We start from the raw sequence: 21,114 nt of genomic DNA, 5'->3' as shown, positions 1-21,114 counted from the left end.
GAGAGTATTTAGGAGAGTGTTCCAATGAGCTGTTTCACCTGATTAATGATCTCCACAAAAATAAATTCGACGTGTGTTTCGTTACGTTTTTTCGTTTTTGAACGTTGACTCGCCAAAAGCTGGAAGGAGACTCCTATTAATTTTCATAATTTCGATTTTGAGTTTGCTTTGTCAATTGAACCTTACGTTAAGACAATGAGATATAATTTATTTTAAATGATGATTCTAATGTTATTGCATCCATTCTTAACAATCGTAACTTTTATATGAAATCTTGTACAATATCGATGACCAAACCCAATAAAAAAAGCTAATTAAAAAGGTTTTGTTTAGTTTGTCTTAACTTTGACATCCCTGTTATATATGAAACAAGTTTTGCCCGCTCTAGCTCTAGACTCGATGCTAGGTCTGAACGTAGTGCTTAAATTCTTTTGGCTAAGTATCTGTAGTCTGTACCGTTTATTTACTCATGTGCTATTGTTTGCACTTTGACCTTTCCGAATCGGCGCGCTCCGGATCTCGCTGTACACTGTAGATCGGCAAGCTTCCGGCATTTTCGGGGCATTTTCCCCGTGTGTATTATTTTACGTGTAGTTATAAAATGCTTATAACTAGGGTGATTTGAGTGACTGTCACTGAAAGCTATAAGACCATGTATAAATTATTCATATTGTCTTTCTTTTTTATTTCACTCAGACTTTTCATTCGAAAAAAAGTGTAAAAATAGGTATATTTTAAAATAAATATTGTTATTATTGTTAATTACTTGTTTTATTTATTTCCTTTTATGTTTTTGTAATGAATAGTATATGTTAATTATAAAATAAAGCTTAAATCTCCACAAAGAACGATCTTCGTGTAAAGTCTTGATAACGACCGCTCGCTGCGCCGGCCGGGAACAAGTGGACACATAAGTGCTTTGTCCGTAAAGCTATGACGTCGAATATTGGTGGCCTTGAATCGTAACGGATCGAAATGTGTTTGGGAATTCACTCGTTCATAACTACGTAGGCAAATAAACCATCTTGTACACCTAATAAGGGTGAAAACTGGATGAGGTAAAAGAGTGCCCCGCGGCACAGCCGCTCTCATTGTTTTTTGAATTACCAGTGCCCACGGGCACGGCCGATGCGGAAAGGTTGATCTTGGTTTTACTTTCCCTATATGTTATTATACTCTTTGGTTAACTTCTTAAGGGTCTTAGTTACCAGGTTATAAAATAAAATAAAAATATAGAAAATATACAGGAAAAAGGCGGGAAGTTTAGAAGTAGGCGGACGTCCTTTTTTGGCAAAACTTTTGAAAGTTAAATTAATTTGATATTATAGGATCAGTTAAGTTGTAAGGTGTATATATAAGTAGTTAGTGTTTATTATTTATAGTTTTAGTTTTTTTCTCTTCACCTGGTAAGTCATTTTATTGTATTATATGTAAATAGAATTTTTCTCTTGGCGTCCATGTTGGAGCCCGAAGACCCTGGAGGGGCATCCCTCCAGGTGTCTCATGTAGTCACAATAGATGCGTCGGGAATGGAAACGGAAAGTTCAATTATAGATACGGACTGTTCGGAAAACACGAAATCAATTAAAAGAAAGAGAATCTCAGATAGAAATCAAAGGAAGAGAAAAAATCACAGATATAAGGGTCCATCAGATTCCCAATACTCTCCCAATGATTTGAAGGATAATGTTATTCCTAACATGCTTGAGTCTAATGATAAAAACACCGAAATCCACCATAATGAGGCTGTTCAGTCTAATAATATCACAAGTAACCCTCGTTCTGCTCGGTCACTTTACCACGCGTCAGACCCTGCGCCTTATGTTGTCCATGTTCAAAAAATCTTACTACCAAATCAAACCGGATCTATTCACCCAGTACAATTTGGATTTTTCCTTAAAAAAAGTTTGATAAAAAACATTGTAGAGGGAAGCATCAAAAAGATTGGAAGGAATAGGTTGTCTTTACAATTTAAAACATTTCAGGATGCTAACACATTTCTAGATCACAAATCTCTTGATGTTAATAAATACAAAGCATTTATTCCGGCCTTCACTATCACCCGCATGGGAATTGTGAGAGGTGTGCCATGTGACTGGGATGAGAAAGATATTATAGAAAATATTGAGCTTCCGCAGAACTGTGGAAGCATTTTGAAAGTTCGGAGATTAAACCGAAAGGTATATGATGGAGAGACACCCAAGTTCATTCCAACTGAGACCGTAGTTTTAACCTTTGACGGGAAGGTGTTACCTCCCAGGGTCTTTATATGTTTCAATTCCTTATCTGTAGAGCTTTATATTTTCCCCACGCTGCAATGTTTTAATTGTTGCCGTTTTGGTCACACCAAAATGCAATGCAGAGGCACTCCAAGGTGTTACAAATGTGGTGACAACCACTCAGGTATAAGCTGTGAGACTGAAAGGAATGATGCTGTCTGTATCTTATGTTCTGGTTCCCATTTCGCAACCGACAAAAAGTGCCCGGAGTATGCTAGACAAAAAGCTATTAAGGAAACAATGGCTAGAAACTCTATATCTTATTCAGAAGCCAGTAAAGTCCATCCACCAGTTTCGAAATCTTATGCTGACGTTCTTGCTTCTGCTTCATCGGCCCCTACTGGTCCAACTATTACTTATTCCAACCCCAATAATTTAACAAGCCTTTCTAAGAGTCCCACACAGTCATATAGGAAAACAGTATTCTTGAAACCCAAAGTTCGTCCCAGAAATTCTAGTAAGGGATATGATCAAAAAGCGCATGCAGATCTTATCCAAGATTACAGCAACATTTCTTCCTTTTCTACAGGTTGTCTCAAAAATTACAATGATTTGTCAGAAATAATAACAAAGGATCTCATCATTTCTATCATTCAGTACCTTTCACAATCTAATATAATTAAAATACCGTCCAACGATGCTGCTACTTTGAAAAGTTTTTTAAATCATGGCCAGTCAGGACCATCCACAAAACCAGTCTCTAGTGATTCAGTGGAATTGCCGGAGTATTAATAGTAAAAAAAGTGACCTAATTTATTTATTGAATAGTTACAAACCATTTGCAGTCTCTCTTCAAGAGACTTGGCTTCGTCCCGGATTCAATTTTAGAATTCCAGGACATATCTGTCTTAGAGAAGACAGAACAGATGGGTATGGTGGAGTTGCACTAATTCTTAGAGGAGGTGTGCCCTTTGTCCACATACCCATCCCTAATCACAGTGATAAATTTTCCATTATTGCTGCTAGTGTAAATAATATTTGTTTTGTAAATATGTATATACCTCACCCTTCCACTGAAGTCTTTGATGATATTTGTAGCATTCTATCTTCACTCCCGCGCCCTATTTTAGTCATGGGAGATTTCAATGCACAACATTCTATGTGGGGAAGTTCTAAGTCTGATCATTATGGGGCTAGAATCTTAGACATCTTAGATGATAATAATTTATGCCTTCTAAACTCTGGCTGTTCTACTAGAAGGTCACAGCCCCATGAGGGTATTAGTGCACCAGACCTAACCCTGTGTAGTCCCTCCCTTGCCCCTACATTAAACTGGTGGCCTCTATCGTCTTCATATGGAAGTGATCACTTTCCACTAATTGTATCATTTCCTCAAAAAATTAGCGAAAAGTTGTCAAAGTCTCCTTCCCGGTTAAAATATAAACTTAAGGATGCTAACTGGTCATTATATAGAGATAAAGTTCAACAAAATTTATCAACCATACCTCCACTAAATGATAGCAATAATCATCTTTGTAATGAAGCTTTTACACAGGCCCTACTACAGGCTGCTGAGGAAGTTTTTCCTATTAAAAATAATAATGGCAATGGGTATATTCCATCACCTCCTTGGTGGGACAGTGCGTGTTCTGCTGCGATAGCTGAGAGAAAGATAGCTGAAAAAAATTACAGAGAAAATTCTACATCACAAAATTTTAATGTTCTTTGTAATATTATAACTAAAACACGTAAATTATTAAAACAAAAAAGATTCAATGGCTGGAAATCTTTTTGTGCCTCAATTTCACCAGACATTTCTCCATCTGAAGTTTGGCAAAATATTCGTAGATTCAGATCCTCTTTTAAACCTCCAAGGTCTCCTCTTATGGATAGCAGTACAGTTGATTTGTTTCTTGACAGATTAGCTCCACCATTTGTCCCATCTATAGATAATATGTCTTCTAACTCACAGCTTTCTCTCCTCCCCCAGCATGATAGTAGCAATTCATTCATTTCCTTTAGCCTTTCAGAACTCAAAGGGGTTCTTTCAAAACTAAGGGACTCAGCCCCTGGTTGTGATGGAATTCCATATTCCTTTTTTCAAAACCTGAATGATTCCTGCCTTTCTTATTTTCTCAGTTTAATTAATTCAATCTTAACATCAGGTAATATTCCTCCATCATGGAAAATCCATGAAGTTATCCCAATACACAAGCCCAACAAACCGATTAATGATCCATCATCATACAGACCAATTGCATTAGCTCCAGTTATGTCCAAAATTTCTGAACATTTAATTAAAACTAGACTAGAATGGTTTATTGAGAGTAAGGGGTTACTATCACCAAACCAGTTTGGATTTAGGAAAGGCAGGAGTACAATGGATAGTCTCAGTATTTTTATGACAGACTTAAGATTGGCATTTTCTTACAATAAGTCTGTGTTAGCGGCATTCTTAGATGTGTCGGCAGCCTATGATAATGTCAACCTTTCAATTCTGAAACAAAAAATGACTAATTTGAATATCCCACAAATTTTTATAAGCTTCACAATCAATCTTCTCTCTGGTAGAATGCTTAAAGTAATATCAGGAGACTCCTACCAATCCCGTATTGCCTGGAAAGGTTTACCTCAGGGCTCAGTTTTAAGTCCTTTACTTTACAATATATATTCTCATGATCTGGAAGCCTCCCTTAAGGGTAAAGTTAACACACTCCAATATGCAGATGATTTACTCCTCTATGTGTCTGGTGATTCTGTAGACAACATGTCTGATACTATGACACATTCCCTTAAGTTATTAAAAGTCTGGCTTGACAATAACACTTTAAGCCTTTCGGTTCCTAAAAGTATTATAGTCTTATTCTCACGTATGAGACTTCCTCCAGCAGTATCTGTATTTTATAATAACATTAGAATTCCCACTAAAAGTGAAGCAACATTTCTTGGGGTAATTTTAGACTCAAGACTTACAGGAAGCCCTCATTGCTACTATATAAGTGCCAAATGTGAGAAGATTATAAACATACTGCGTTGTCTCTCTGGAGTTTGGTGGGGAGCCCATCCTTTCTCTCTAAAGCTTCTATATAATGCTCTAATAAGAAGCATTTTAGACTATGGAACATTTATACTTGAACCCTGTAATGCAGTAGCTCTCCATAAGTTAGACATTATCCAGTCTAAGGCTCTGAGAATAATTGCGGGAGCTATGCGGTCGAGCCCTATTAACGCTTTGCAGGTGGAATGTTCTGAAGCCCCCCTGCACCTCAGACGTCAATTTCTTTGTGACAGGTTCCTGTTTAGAGCATTTCAAGTTTATACTCATCCTCTTTACTATAAGTTACGGTCTCTGTTGGAATGTATGGATTATTCGTACTGGGCTCATAAATCGCCGCCATGCCTTATTGTTAGTCTCCAAAAATACTTAGCTCTTCAAGCTCCAACACATAGATCACAATTTCTTCCTATATTTTGTGTTAACTATGATGCATTAATTTTAAATCCATCTATTTTGTTTGACTTTGGTGTTTGTAAACAAGATCCTTCTGCCAATGCCAAATTTATGGATATTATTGACAGTGACAGCCGATGGAAACATTGCCATTTAGTTTTTAGTGATTCTTCCAAACCCGGTCCTGAGAAGTGTGTGGGAGTTGGCATTTTTCATCAACAGTTTGGCATTGTACAGAAAATAAAATTGCCTCCAGAGACTTCAGTATTTACTGGAGAATGTTTTGGTCTGCTGAAGTCTCTGGAATACATTTTAATCATGAAATTAAAAAACACAATAATTTTTACCGACGCTAAAAGTGCCCTACAAGCCTTGGACAGATTTCCTTTTAGCAGTAACAATCATCCAGTCATTATTGCATGTCGTGATTTATTGTATCAATGTTGTAGCAAAAATTACACAGTTTCCTTTGCTTGGATTCCGGGGCACTCAGGAATCTTTGGCAATACCAAGGCTGATAGCCTTGCCAAAGCTGCGGTCAATGACGGAGATCTGGTTCCGTACCAAAACTTTTGTTGTGATTTGGCCCTCCTTCCTAAATCCCAGTTATTCAACTCTTGGACACATATGTGGCTTTCTTCAAGTCAGACTAAAGGTCGATATTACAGCACGATCCAGGTGGATATACCTCCTAAACCGTGGTTTTCAAATCTGACGTTTGGTAAAGCTACCACTTCGACTCTTATTCGTATGAGGCTGGGCCATGCATGCATTCCCTTGCATCTGGCAAGGCTTAACCTTTTGCCTAGTGATATATGTGAGTGTGGTAATGACGTTGGGGATTTTAATCATATATTCTTTGCCTGTCCTCGACATGACCGTTCCGCTTTTATTTCCTCGCTTTTGTACATTAAAATTCCTTTTCCTACTTCAATTTCTGTCCTTTTATCTAATATAAATATTGATGTATATAGAATTTTAGCTAGTTTTATTTTTCTTAACGATATAAAATTATAACCATTTATGTACTTATATACTAAATTTACCTGATCCTTTTCCAAATTCCGTTCCAATTCTCAATCCAATGACACACTTCCTCACCTTTTTGTATGGCTGACGCACAAACCGTGCAGGCCAATAAATGGCGCAAAAAAAAAAAAAAGAAAATATACATTACAAACATTGTAAATTTGTATTAGATTGAATAGATATTAGATTTAAATATTATTATTCTTGGTTCAATAACTCTAGTTATTATTTATTCAGTATTTAGTTAATGATTTTACTGTTTGTTAGTTTAAAAACTACAGTATTTGGTATTAGATGTCCAAAATGTGGGGTGATTCCTTACTTATCGTATTTATTTCAATTTGTACAGCATTGTTGGGAGAAGGTAATATCAAACATTTTATATGATAATTCTATTCTTATGTAATAACATAATGAGACTTATCTATATTTTTCAGGGTTGACATGGCTTTTAGTTTACCGAACAGAAAAATATCAAAAGCTAAAAGTGGAAGTAGAACGGCAGAGTATTAAATGTATGTTATTGTTTATGTTGAGCCTATTTTATCTCCTATCCTATCTACTATTCCAGCTTATACAAGTGCATGAGGTCCAACTGTACTCTAAGGTGAAAACCCTTAGACTAAAATTAATAATTTTTGTACATTATTCCTTTAATCTAAAGCTTAACCTATTTTATATGTCTTTTGCAGATTTCTGTTTCAGTTAATCAATATGAGTTAGTTAAGGCTTGATAAGCTTACAATAAACTGATGCGCAATTAAATTTTGTAGTTGATGCAATAGCAAATATTTTATCTAACACTAATCAAGAGTTTTAGGTCTATGTACCATTGGCTATTATATGCAACTCGGTTTCTACTGTGCAACTTGCCATCACAAATCCCAAAAGTAGTTTCCTGTGTGACACCAGGGGTTTGGTCTGGTACTTGGCCACACCCCTGCATTCCAGAATCACATGAGTGGCAGTCTCTTTTGCCACCATGTAAATACTGCACATGAGACTGTCAGTGATAATGGCTGTGTTCTGTTGAGCATGAAATATTTTATGTAATCTCAGCCGCATTACATTGTGAGTTACTGTGACTTTTTCTACTGTAGAGTTACATTGTTCTTGTAATGACATACATCTGAGAGCTGTGATAGATATATGCTTTAAGGTTAGCTTGTACAGATTTACTATCTGAAAGGATTTGGATGAAGTATTCTTTTACAGTAACCTACTGAATAGTTTCTGAAATTGTTTCAGAAAGCTTTCATACAATTTATGTAGTTCTAGTTTAGTAGAACAGCAACATGATTTATTCTAGTGTCTATTTATGTATTTTAGTGGAGAAGCGTATGGAGGAGTATGGAGATTCAATTGATATGAAACATTCTATGAAGAAAATTGAACGTGAAGAAAAAAGACTTAAAAATTTGAACCGAGATCTATCAATGGTTAAGATGAAATCAATGTTTGCTACTGGTTTTGCATTTACAGCATTACTTAGCATGTTTAATAGCATGTGAGTAACATTAAACACTAGCTTTATATTATAATGACTATTTCTAATGCAGCACACACAAAAACAGAGTTTATAAACACCACAGCTGTTTCTATCAACAGGATGAAGAATATCACAAAATGTTGATACTTACTATATACAGTAAGGCATCACTAATCCGAACCGTCATTACTTCAGTGCAAGTGTAATCTAGATAGGCGAGAGTTTTGTGGGGGAAGCGGTAGTTACAGGACACAATGTGTCGATATACAGGACATATGTAGTCACTCGTGTTTCTTTAATTTATTACCTTACAGTGTTAGTTTATTTAAAGTGCTTCATGACAAAATGGCAACACTGCGAAAACATTGTATATTGTTAATAAAAGACAAATTGCGTATTATTATAGAAATGTTAGATAAAGGTAATATAAAGTAAAAAATATAAAGAAGGCCAAACATAAAAGTGAACGGCATTATAATCATGGACTAGAGCTCTATTAATTTTTTTTGACCTCCAAATTCTTGATAAGATATAACCCTGGAACCTGTTTGGCTAACAAACAAAGAATTTTTGATATTTATGATGGAACTATTGTTTATCTTCGTGAAGGCCTCGCCACATGCCAACAGGATAACAGGCTACTGAAGACTTTAAACCTGGCTAAGGACAGAGAAAATACCTATTTTTTACACTCATTTGAATTACTAGTTTGTTGACTAAGTAAAGTAAATCAAACAAACTGATTACTTGGTATTTTCGGTGTAGTGGGTAAAAAGTGGAATACTTGTTTATAGTTATTTAACTAAACAAAGTAGTATTTTGTTTGATGTTACCATAACTTAACATGAGTGTTACCCACACATTTGTTCATTAGTGTATTACCAGTCATGCTGTATATTGTAATTGGTCTGCATCAGTATATTTCTTTTATTTGTAGATTTGATGGAAGAGTGGTTGCCAAATTACCATTCCACCCAATCTCATGGATTCAAGGAATAAGTCACCGAAATCTACCTGGAGACGATTACACTGAATGCTCATTTATATTCTTGTATATTCTGTGCACCATGAGTATAAGGTAAAATATGTTTTTGGAAAAGATTCTACAATCTAATTTACTTAATTATTTTTAATTGTCATTCACTCATTATATAATTAAGTTTTTAATGAGGTGTATCATTGATATTCAACTGTTAATTTAAGTGAGTTAGTGACAAAACAAGCAGATGATAACACTTTATGTCAAGGTGCTTCATATGCCCACAAACAAAACCGTGAAAACTCAGATTGCAACTCGCTGCTGATGTGCCTGTAATCATTTGCAATGCATGACAACAGGCCAGGTTTATTACTTTAGTGTGCATGAAAGCTATGTCTTACACTCGCGATATGTCAGGTCACCTTGTTTTAGTGTTGTTTGTTTAAAATAAAGGCTACCTAACAGTTCACCACTATTTTTTTTTGACGTGTTTACAGCTATCTATCTAGATGTATAAATAATAACCTAAGATTTAATCAATATTCGTGAAGCTGGATTCTGTGCACAAGATGCAAGCTGGATGGGCACCACAACGCCGACAATATCGTGTTTCAGTCGCCGGTAGCCGTAGCTCGTTACTGGACTAAAGAGACTTAACATCCTATGTCTCAAGGTGACGAGGGCAATCACCATCTACCAACTTTGGGTTTAATCAAATATCCTGTGTGGTACTGCATTGTGATGGGCAGGACATATCACTTACTGTCTTTTTGGTCTCGTCGTTCTCATATAAAAGAAAATATTTGGTTAAACCAAAAGTATATACACACCACCAGTTCTTAATCACAAAAAAGGATTATAAATAAGTTAAGACATTGTTAATATTATACGGTTAGTGTTTTTGTAATGGACAGTAACAAAATTATTATATGTCACACTACAAAATATTCTGCCTAATCCGTAATTTTCAAAATACTTAAAAGCAACATAATAATACTGCGTACTGGCATATCAATTAATGTGTGTGTTGAATATAGGAATTCTAAGGTTGGGTTTGGTGCAGCAAAGCTGTAGGAATAGAGCCGGGTATATCAGTTATTATCTTTTTTTTATAATAATATGGGACGAGACGAGCAGAACGTTAAACTGATGGTAATTAATATGCCCTGCCCATTAAACTGCAGTGCCACTTGAAAATAAGTGAAAAACCCAAAAATTCTGAGTGGCACTACAATTGCGCTCATCACCTTGAGACATAAGATGTTAAGTCTCATTTGCTTAGTAATTTCACTGCCTACGGCGCCCATCAGACCGAAACACAATAATGCTTACACATTACTCCTTCACGGCAGAAATAGGCGTCGTTGTGGTACCCATACTCTTGCTGGCATCCTGTGCCAACAAGCCTCGCACTGGTAAAAGTTAGTTTCCCTAACAATTTATGAATAGTATTAAAATTTCTCGATTGTCAAGTTAGCATCTTTGTGGGATTTTTTTTTAAATCGTTTTTAATATTTTGGTTATTTATAACCAGTTTTTTTTATTATTTATTTTTTACTAGTACTGGTCTATACATAACAATATACTACCTATTTGTAGATGCGAATATTTTATTAGATGGAGAGGTGGTAAAACCAGTGGTATCTGCTGCATTTCTTGGCATTACTTTTGATTCCAAATTGCAGTGGGGCCCCCATATTGAAGGATTGGCGAATAGGCTTAGTTCTGCAGCATATGCGGTTAAGCAAATTAGACGGTTAACTGACATAGATACGGCGCGATTAGTATACTTTAGTTATTTTCATAGTATTATGTCCTATGGTATATTGTTATAGGGCAGTGCGGCCGATATTAATACCATCTCTGTGCTGCAGAAGAGGGCTATTCGCGCGATTTATAACCTAGGACCTAAAGAACCATTAAGAGAAAAATTTAAAGAAATAAACATTTTGACTGTTGCTTCTCAATACATTTTTGATAATGTTCTGTATGTTCATAAGCACATTGAGGAATTTTCTAGAAACTGTGACATTCATAATGTTAACACGAGGAATGAACATAAACTTGTTATGCCCACTACTCGGTTGGGTCGAGTTAGTAAGTGTTTTGTTGGGCGATGTATATGCTTCTACAATATGATCCCAGAAAATGTACAAAATAAATGTGTTACGAAATTTAAAAGAATTGTTAAAAAACGTTTGTGTGGGAAAGGTTACTATAGCATAAACGATTTTCTTAATGACACCACGGATTGGGAGTAAAGCGAACACCCTCAGGCTCTTTAATTATAAATGTTTATTGTACGATATCACATTGTAATCCATATTTTATGTTACAAAAAAGCCCGCTGACTTTCTTGCGCCCATTCTTCTCAGGTCTGAGGCAGTCTCTTTTGATAGTTTTTGACGTTCAATAAGTGATTTCAAATCCTATTTTGAATAAAAATATTTGAATTTGAATATACGTATAGATTGTAAATGTTGACTTTTTAAAACAATTTTTTTTGCAGGCAAAATACTCAAAAGCTTTTAGGCTTTGCACCATCAAGGGCTGCTTCCAAACAAGGAGGAGGTCTGTTTTCGGCACCAACGTCACAGTTTAAGTGATTTGTACGTTAGTTAAAGTTCTCTGTGTTTGTGTTTTCAAAAATACTGGAAGTCTTAATATAAATAAAAATAAATAATAAAGTATATTGTTTTTATTTATTAACAAATTTCTATATAGTTTTCCTAATAACAATAATCATAAAATCTAGTATATGCTAAACTCAACAAATGGCTCTTTCAGTAATAAACGATCAAAGCTGAATGGTGTCAAGTCTGTATGTGAGAAGCGGCTGTCTATTATTAAATCTGATATAGCTCTTCCTATACCAGGCGAGTGTGGTACACCTGAAATGAAAGATAACATTTAAGGGTCAACTTTTCAAATTGTAGGCAGTAGGGCTCTTGTCTAGAGGATCGTTTGAAGATACGATTAAGTACAGGTGTTAGTTTTTTGTTATGGCAACATCACCAGACGAGACGAAACGGCCAACGCTCCTTTGAGTTTTTGTATTTGCCGCCATGAAGAGCGGCGCCGTCGACACACATCGCAGCCTACTGCGATACACTGATATTATGATATTCACGTCGAACACAGAGACAACGCATGAGGCGTAGGTAGGTGAACTTGACCTTATACGAAACAGATTTCTTTGCTCTCCTGGTATATGATAGCAAAATGTATAATATAACAGTAAAGTATACATGAATGGATTCATTTTAACGCTTAAAACCATTTATGTGGCGCAATATCATCTATTAGGAAGGTACAAAAAAGGGGATATTACATTATTGGTCAAATGGTTAGGCAGAGCACCCAGAATATTTGCTTGCTGCAATGAAAATAGCAAATGAAACATTTGAAATGACACTCATGAATGTCAATTTATTTACTCCTACTTCAGAAGAGATTGAGCCAAAGAGAAGAAATCGCAAGAATTTTATGCAAAAAAATACTAATGCTTTACACGAGTAAGTCAAACAAAAGAAAACAACCGCCTGTAAAAAAATCTATTCCTAAATAATAGATATAGGGAATATGCACTAAAAAGTATAAAAATAATTATGTTTTTTTTATACAATCTAATTCTAGTACAATAATTGTTATTTTTGGAATCGGGTTCCTCCCGGCGCGTTCCAGCTGTCTGTTCCACTCGTCTCGTCACGCGTGCGACACAAGCACATCTCACCTATAACTATATATAACCGTAACTAGAATTAGATTGTATAAAAAAACGCATTTCTTTTTATAGTTATTAGCGCATATAACATCCTTTGTTTTGGATTATTTTTTTGAAGATAGTTGTTTTTTTGTTAAATTTTTTTTGTTTTTTTAGAGACTTAGAGAGAATAATGTAGCTCGACGATGAGCGAATTGTAATAAACGAAACGGATTTATCTAAAACTATTTTACATCAGTCATAAATACTTATATTAATAAATAGTGACCCCTCTTTAATCACCATTAACAAATAATTATAGAATATACCGCCGATAGAATTTTTATTTTAACTTGGCCGAAATACGCTGTTCCATAGTCGACTATTACCTAAGTAACACTGAAAATGTTTAGAAAATGAAAAACGGCTTAATGTAGAAATTTTTCAATACTTTTATTGTTTTTCGAAGTAATCTCCGTTCCTTTCTACACATCGTCGCATTCGATGGAACCACTGAGAAAAGCAGTGGGTCCATTCTTCCTTAGGGGTCTCTTCTATGGTATTTTCGTAAGCTTTCACCACATCTGCAGGGCTCGTAAAGTGAGTACCTCGAATTTTATCTTTAGTTCTTGGGAATAAATAAAAGGCGCAGGGCGCCAGGTCAGGACTGATGGCGAGATAATGATATCTCGACACCTGCCATAGTCAAATATTCAACAGTCCGATTTTCGGAGTGCGCTGAAGTATTGTCGTGGTGAAGGAGGCTCCTGCTTCAAGGGCGCTGCTTTGGATTTTTTTCCAAAACAACAGGCAAACAGCGATTGACATACTAGTCTGCAGTAACTGTCCTTCAATCTTCTAGCACAACTGTCGCGAAAGACCTTTCCGACCAAAGAATGTAGCAATCATCTCCTTTCCTTGACTTCTTCCTTTCTTTACCTTAGTTGGCCGATCCTCGAAAGGAAATACCCACTAAGCTGAATGTCTTTTGGTTTCGGGTTCGTAGCAATATATCCAGCTTTCATCACCTGTGACGATGTCAAATACAGCATTTGAGTCACGGCCGTTGAACTTATCTAACATTTGGTGACACCAGTCCATGCGAAGGTGTTTCTGGTCGTCGGTTAAAGTATGAATCCATCAGGTACAAAGCTTCCTGACGCCTAAATCTTCGTTTAATATTTTTTGAACTTGACTCATACCAATGCCTTTATCTTCTTCTATCATGCGTCGCACAGCACTGATGTTATCTTCAGTACTCGCTGTTAAAGGACATCCCTCACGCGGATCATCATTGAGATTGCTACGTCCACGCTTAAACTCGTTAAACCAATTGTCAATAGTGGCACGAGATGGGGCTTCATTAAGAAATGCTTGGAATTGAATTTTGAATGCAACGAAAGTCATAATAAATCATTGACCGAAAATTTTCTCGCGTTAGGTTCATTTTTACGTGTAACAAGAGTTTTAGATTTGCCGCCAATTCACAAAAACAAATGATAAATTAGGTTACCAAAGAGTTCTAAAATTGAAATTCAAAAAAAGTTTTCATTACCAATGTTTCTAACTGCCTATTTCTTAACATTTTCAGTGTTGTTACAATAATAGTATCATCTGTTAGGAAGGCCAGTAGTTAGGCTCTTCTCGTTTTATGTTAGGAGGGGTTGGTTGCAGCAATGTAAAAATTAAAAATTTACTTCCGAAACTGAAAAAATCTAGGAATTTAGCGTTATAGAAAAATATTTAAAGTGCTTAGTACCAACAGGCATTGTTTATGAGCTGATATTTAAAATATAGATATGATAAATATATTAGGTATATATATAATATATATTCTTTAATTATGAATAATTACCTAGTCGCCCAAAACCAGTGGCTAAGATTAAGTTATTATGGTATGGATGTGGTCCTAATATTCCAGAATCATCAAATGTATTGCAGTCGTATTCCTCCTTCTGGATTTTCTCAATCTGAAAGTTTATCATCGAAAACAATTATTCGTGTTTTGTACCTTCTTTATATTTCGAAGAACGCACTTTGCGTCGACGTCGATGACATAGTCGGTTTGTTACGGTGTGCAAAACAAGTATCACTAGAATACTATTATTAATAAATAAACAACGACATATGATGTTTATTTTAATGATTGATTTAAAGGTTTTGATAATTATTATAATTATATCAATGAAAAAATGTGGGTTAACAACAAAAAGTAAGTATTTATTTTTCTGACAGAACTATTATAGCGACCCAGAAGAGAAAGTACAGAACAATTAACACCAAAAATCAAAACATAACAATTACATTTTAAAAAAACAAAGTAGTGATAACAGTTATGAAACTGCAAACCGTACTGACGCAACATGACGAGCTAGAGGGGGTGAAAGGGGAACGGGAGGGGACTTCACGTTCCAGCGAGGTCCAGAGATAATTTAGCCGTATAGCAGATTTTAATTCACTAACTAATAGATAACTGAGTTTTTTTAGTAGGTTATATCGAGATTAGGATAGATATGTAGGTATGTTGATACCTATATGTATAAATGGAAATAAATATAATAAAACCTATTGAGAATCAGTGTTGTCTTATACCCAAATAATACACCAAGTAGCAAATCTTCTTGGGACAAAACACTGCAACCTATGTTGATCTAGAATTAGCCTTACTTTAGTTTTTCTATCAGTTGTTTATCTATGATTTAATATCAGATAAGGCCTATAAATTATATTATTATCCCGATTAGTTTCTGTAAATGTCTCTGTTTTTTTATGAAAATAAGGGATGAGACGAGCAGGACGTTCAGTTGATGGTAATTGATACGCCCTCTTGATGATTCTTGAAAAACATAAAAATTCTGAATGGCACTACAATTGCGCTTGTGACCTTGTATCTAATATATCGTGTTTGTCTCTAAAACCGACCAAAAATCATTATCCAGCGGATTAAGATCGGGACTAGACCACGGCCAGTCTTCAGCTCTTATGAAGTCCGAAACGTTCGTTTCCATCCAACACTGCGTAGACCGAGCTTTATAACCCGGCGCCGAGTCTTGCTGGAAGGACCAATCTTGGTTATTGAACATGGTGTTGTTAAGGGGCTTCCGTACCTTCTCAAGAATGGTATCTTGATACACTTGGCTCGATGTTTTGATACCGTTTTCACAAAAGTATGGCTCAGTTACTCCTTCATAGCCAATATCCCACGAATTGAATATTGTCGAACCCGAAGACGTGAACGCTAGAGTACCCCAAGGCTGTTTGCTATCTCCCACGCTGTTTCTACTGCATATCAATGATATGTTGGAGATGTCCAACATACATTGCTATGCAGACGACAGCACTGGTGATGCCGTATACACGGGCCATGCAGGTCTCTCGGGAAATCGACTATCAGTCCTGGGAGAAACTTGTGTCTTCTATCGAGTCCTCTCTTGAAGTCTCTTTGAGTCGTGGAATGGGGTAAATTGAACCTTCTCCAATTTCATCCCCAGAAGTCTCAAGTTTGCGCATTTACCACTAAAAACCCCATTTGTCCTATTACCGCTCTTCGATAACACTTCCCTTAAAGCTTTGTCTAGTATCGGAATACTGGGTCTCGAAATCTCGAGCGATTGCCAGAACGGTGGCCATCTGGAGGGCAAAGCCAAACTGGCGTCGAAGAAGCTCGGCGTCATTAATAGAACAAGGCAATACTTCAAGCCGGCCGATCAAGTATTGTGCAACGCAGAGCAGCTCGAATTGTCGGGGACCCAGTGCTCTGTGAACGGCTGGATCACTTGGCGTTGCGTAGAGACGTCGCTTCATTGTGTGTGACTTTAACCGCATATATCACGGGGAGTGTTCCGAAGAGCTGTTCCACCTGATTCCTGCCGCCGAATTCCACCTTCGCACGACACGGCACAAGTTAGGATATCATCCCCACCATCTGGATGTGTGACGGTCCTGGCGTGGGCTTTTTTCCACGTACTACAAAGTTGTGGAATGAAATTCCTTGTGCGGTGTTTCCGGAACGATACGACATGGGTACCTTAAAAAAAAGTGCGTAGACCCTCCTTAAAGGCCGGCAACGCTCCTGCGATTCCAGTGGTATTGCAAGAGAATGTGGGCGGCGGAGATCACTTAACACCAGGTGACCCGTACGCTCGTTTGTCTATGACCTGATATTGACCATGTGTTGAGGTTATAAAATACCGCGGGCGGCGCTATCAAAGGCAGATTTCTAACGCTGCTATTCAACTTTTGCACGGCAAAGCGGCAACGCCGCCTTATGATATTGGAATATTCAAGTTCATTGAATCATTGACCTAGCTACCGAAATCTTACAGGACGTTTAAATTTGTTCAAAATGAAAAGCCTACTTTTTGACAAAACCAATGCACGGATTTCGTTAATTTTTGGTATATCCTCAGCAAATATGCTAATAATTATTGTTATTTGAATATTTATTTTACACAATGCCTTAATTAGTTAATTATTAACATACCTTTCCATTAGATAGAGTTGGAAACCGATTTTGTAATGACGGTTTAAATATCTGTTCATAATAGTCATTGTTTTGTAAACTATTTCCAGGGTCTATTAATGGTATCTGCCCACATATTAAATTGTTTTCCAAACCATTTCTCTTTAGCCACAAACCACTTGTATCCATTATTATAGGGGTATTTAATCCTGGCTTATCTTTTCCGGTACAGCCCTCAAGCGAGTAAACATTAAATTCTCTGAAACGCAATTGCTTCTATTATTTGATTAATTCTCCAAATTACATATATTAAAATAAAACACTATTTAATGGATTAAAATGGTAACTGAATAATCTAATGTAAAATCATAGTTGGAACACGCACAATAGAAATAAAGACTAGAATTGAAGTGGCTCGAAGCCTTTAGTAAAATGAAAATAGTACTTTGCAAACGGGGTCTTAAGGTTTCCTTGCGCACTCGTTTACTGTGCTGTTTCATCTGGCCCATACTTCTATACGGATGTGTGACGTGGACTATTATAGAAGACCGCAGGAAACGTATAGAAGCTTTCAAAATCTGGGCATATAGACGTAGGCCATTAGTTGGAGTTAAAAAGTCACGAATGTGGAAGTTCAAACTCATGCAAACCATCGAGAAGAGAAAAGTCGCATATTTGGGGTTCGTGCTTAGGCACGAAAGGTATGACTCAACCGAGAGTGAACAGGAATCGCGAGTACGGCATAACTATTTCGCCTCGCGAAGAACAAAGTTTAAGTGTTTTATTTTATTTTGTTGTTAATTGGAAAATTGTGTTTAGTGAATAATTTTGCTATATTTTTTTTTAGGTTTAAAAGGTTAGTTGCATGTTTAATTATGTTTTCTTCTGTTAGTAAGAAACATAAACTTATCAAATAATATTATGTAAATGTATCGTTTCAATTAGGTATTGGTTGGATTATCAAATAGTTTTCTTTAACAAGTTTTGGTAATGAATAATTTAATAGTTTCAAGAAGTACCTATCTGGAATTGTAACTTTAAATAATTAAATTCGTTTTTTTGTCATTAACTGAAAATTACTTGTAAATTAGTGTACGTTTTAACACCAATTTGAATTATTTCAGTAACTGTGTTGAAGTATTTTCCTTATTTTATATCTAATGTAATGATCATATAAATTGAACAAATATGTATAAAAAATATATGTGGTATATATATTTTTTTTCTTTTTAGGGGGAGGTGTAGTGTGTGTAACACCTGTATACACCTATACACACACTCATCTCTCCAACTAGTATATAAGTATTCGCATAGACTAATAAAGCTTATTATCACAGTCAGACTATAATCATTCCAATACCCGAACATCCAACAACGCATTTACAAAGCTGAATGCCAACCATGGCTAGTCGGAGAGTTGCGCGAAGAAGAAGTAGTGCCAGTAGGATAGCAAGCTCTGTAAATCGATTTCAGATCACCCTGATTCAACGTTTTAGCGACAGCTGACTGCAAACAATAGGCGTATCAAACCTGGGTTGCACTCACTAAGGATTCGAACTTTTAAGATCTAAAGAATAAGAAGGGTAAATAGTTCGTTTCCACATATGGTGCAGGTTCTTTAAGGTACTGCCACATATTATGGCGTATCTGGCGTTGCTCGGACATTTATTATGTCAGTGTTCCAATATACCTTTTGATCTGTTTTCTGCCGCCATTCCCCATCGCACCCACCCGACAAATTTTAATATCATCTGTACCATTTGGATAATAAGGATAATGGAGATGGCAACATGCTGTAATTTTACATGATGAAGTAGGTACTATGAAGGGTGATGTCAATGCGAAGTAATATGAAAAAGAGTGTTTTTGGGGATGAACAAGTAAACCTGAGTCTCCTAGGTAATCAAATAACATTTAAAATACAAAAATCTTAAATTTTTCATTTTAATTACGCAATTTTTTACAAAATCACTTCAACATATTGTGTTTCTTCTCTACACAAGGCATCTGCAGGCTTGTGTTGAACTACACACTCTAAAATCAGGCCCCTAGTTTCAGTATTTGATTTTCTGAAACTAAGTAGATGTAACTAGATCAAGATTTATAATATTTTATACAGCAATGGATTTCTGTAAAATAGCATCTAATCTATTAAAATAATATAATTTTAACAAAAAAAAATCTATAACACTTAATTTAATACATACCTTTTCTGTATGGGAAGAGGCACAGATAGGAGATCATCCCCAACACCAATTTTAGCTAACTTTGCAATATTTGATGATTCAGCTCCTGCGGCTACTATACAAAGGGCAAATTTAATAAAGCGCTCTTCACCATCTTTAGTTTTATAAGCAACTCTAGTAAGTCTTTTAAATGTCATGGGCTTGACTCCTTGCATTAAAACATGTTGTTGATCTTCAGTTTCAAATCCAATAACTTCACCATCAATATATTTTGCACCTGTTTCCAATGACTTTTCAATATAACCATTTAGTAAACTATTAGCATTGAATACTCCCTCACTTTCAGAGCTCAAACAGCCTAAAGAAACATAACAAAACAATTTTTTAACAATTCTGACATTACATCATGAACAAAATAATAAATATATTTTACCTAGTTTAACATCATTTGTATTAAGATATGGATACTTTTTCTTTATTTGTTCTGATGAAAGTAGTTCATTTTTTACACCAAATTCGGTTAGCAATCTTGAATTTTTTTCTAGGTTATCAGCATATTTATCACTTGCTAGAACTAAGTAACCATGTGGATAGAATTGAATATCAATGTTTTTATTTAAATTCTGTTTAGCTTTTCTTAAAAATTGTGCACTGAATTGTGAGAGTTGTATATTTTCCAACTGCGAGAAGTGTTGACTTAATACTCCTTGAGATAAATTACGTGGAGTACCCTTAAACTGAAAAGCAGTAAAACAACACATATAAGCTTCAATCAATTAATGGTTATTTAATGGAGAGCTGCTAAAATAATGTAGAACCTAATAGACTATTAAAAGCTTGATTTCTTCATGTTGAGTAGGTGAATTTATTATTTGTCTATGTATTTGCCAAGTTACTACTTAAATCTATATTATATAACATTTTTATTTTGTATGAATTTTAATAATACCATGATAACATTTCCTCCTGTGATTCTTTATGTGTTGCAAGAGAGTGGGGTGGTGGTTATTACTTAACATCAGGTAACCCATTATTGTTTGTTCTTCTATTTCTTAGAAAATAACCACCAGAGTGTCAAATGAATAAATATGTGTATTGTGTATCATCTAACTAATGATGTTACTTATCTACCATAATAAGCATAGAAAGGAATAGCTTTACACATTATTTAAAAAACTAACCGTTAAATCTTTGTCGATAACGACGACAGCCATACCTTCGGCAGTTCTTTGTTTGATCCAGAATGCTGCAGAAGATCCTATAAAACCTCCGCCAATAATTACAACATCTGTGTGCTCGGGGTATATAAAATGTGGGCTTTTATTTTTAATAAATTCATTTTTAATATTAATCGAAAGCGCATCTAGTGTTCTTTTAAATGGATTTGGATATTTAAAATATCCTCTTCTTTTGTTTATAGTAAACGAAACAAACCTATTGATTAATATATTTTTATTCATAACTACAGCTGTTCTTTGTATTTAATTTACCTACCAAGCCAAGACGTACAAAACAGATTAGGTTTCTTAATTCTTTTCAAAATTTTATAAACAAAGAACCGTCATTGTCAAACTGACATTTTGGTAAACTTTTTTT

The 21,114-nt window shown here is 35.5% G+C and overlaps 2 protein-coding genes across 4 annotated transcripts; one reads left to right on the top strand and one right to left on the bottom strand.

Moving 5' to 3' along the window:
• The first annotated feature begins 1,259 nt into the window (after positions 1 to 1,259).
• Positions 1,260 to 11,857, top strand: LOC126972707 (calcium load-activated calcium channel). 3 transcript variants are annotated; one of them, XM_050819608.1, is made up of 5 exons: positions 6,837 to 7,063; positions 7,137 to 7,214; positions 8,029 to 8,206; positions 9,126 to 9,266; positions 11,677 to 11,857. In XM_050819608.1, exons 1-5 carry the CDS (start codon positions 6,994 to 6,996, stop codon positions 11,771 to 11,773), a joined length of 564 nt encoding a protein of 187 aa, XP_050675565.1. In that variant the 5' UTR covers positions 6,837 to 6,993; the 3' UTR covers positions 11,774 to 11,857. The 3 variants fall into 3 exon arrangements, 1 of the variants encoding a protein (XP_050675565.1); XR_007731191.1 differs by lacking the exons at positions 9,126 to 9,266; positions 11,677 to 11,857 and having other exon boundaries at positions 1,260 to 7,063; positions 8,029 to 8,122; XR_007731190.1 differs by lacking the exons at positions 9,126 to 9,266; positions 11,677 to 11,857 and having other exon boundaries at positions 4,105 to 7,063; positions 8,029 to 8,122.
• On the bottom strand, positions 11,851 to 21,055 carry LOC126972715 (FAD-dependent oxidoreductase domain-containing protein 1-like). Its single transcript, XM_050819627.1, has 6 exons — positions 20,700 to 21,055; positions 19,952 to 20,255; positions 19,540 to 19,876; positions 17,354 to 17,591; positions 14,726 to 14,840; positions 11,851 to 12,058 (listed from the first exon to the last, which is right to left on the bottom strand). Exons 1-6 carry the CDS (start codon positions 20,976 to 20,978, stop codon positions 11,919 to 11,921), a joined length of 1,413 nt encoding a protein of 470 aa, XP_050675584.1. The 5' UTR covers positions 20,979 to 21,055; the 3' UTR covers positions 11,851 to 11,918.
• Positions 21,056 to 21,114: the final 59 nt, after the last annotated feature.

This window comes from Leptidea sinapis, chromosome 27, assembly GCF_905404315.1.
Source record: "Leptidea sinapis chromosome 27, ilLepSina1.1, whole genome shotgun sequence".
NCBI classification, from domain to species: Eukaryota; Metazoa; Arthropoda; class Insecta; order Lepidoptera; family Pieridae; genus Leptidea; species Leptidea sinapis.
The sequence above is the reverse complement of the archived record's forward strand: the minus strand, read 5'-3'. Positions and strand labels throughout refer to the sequence as shown.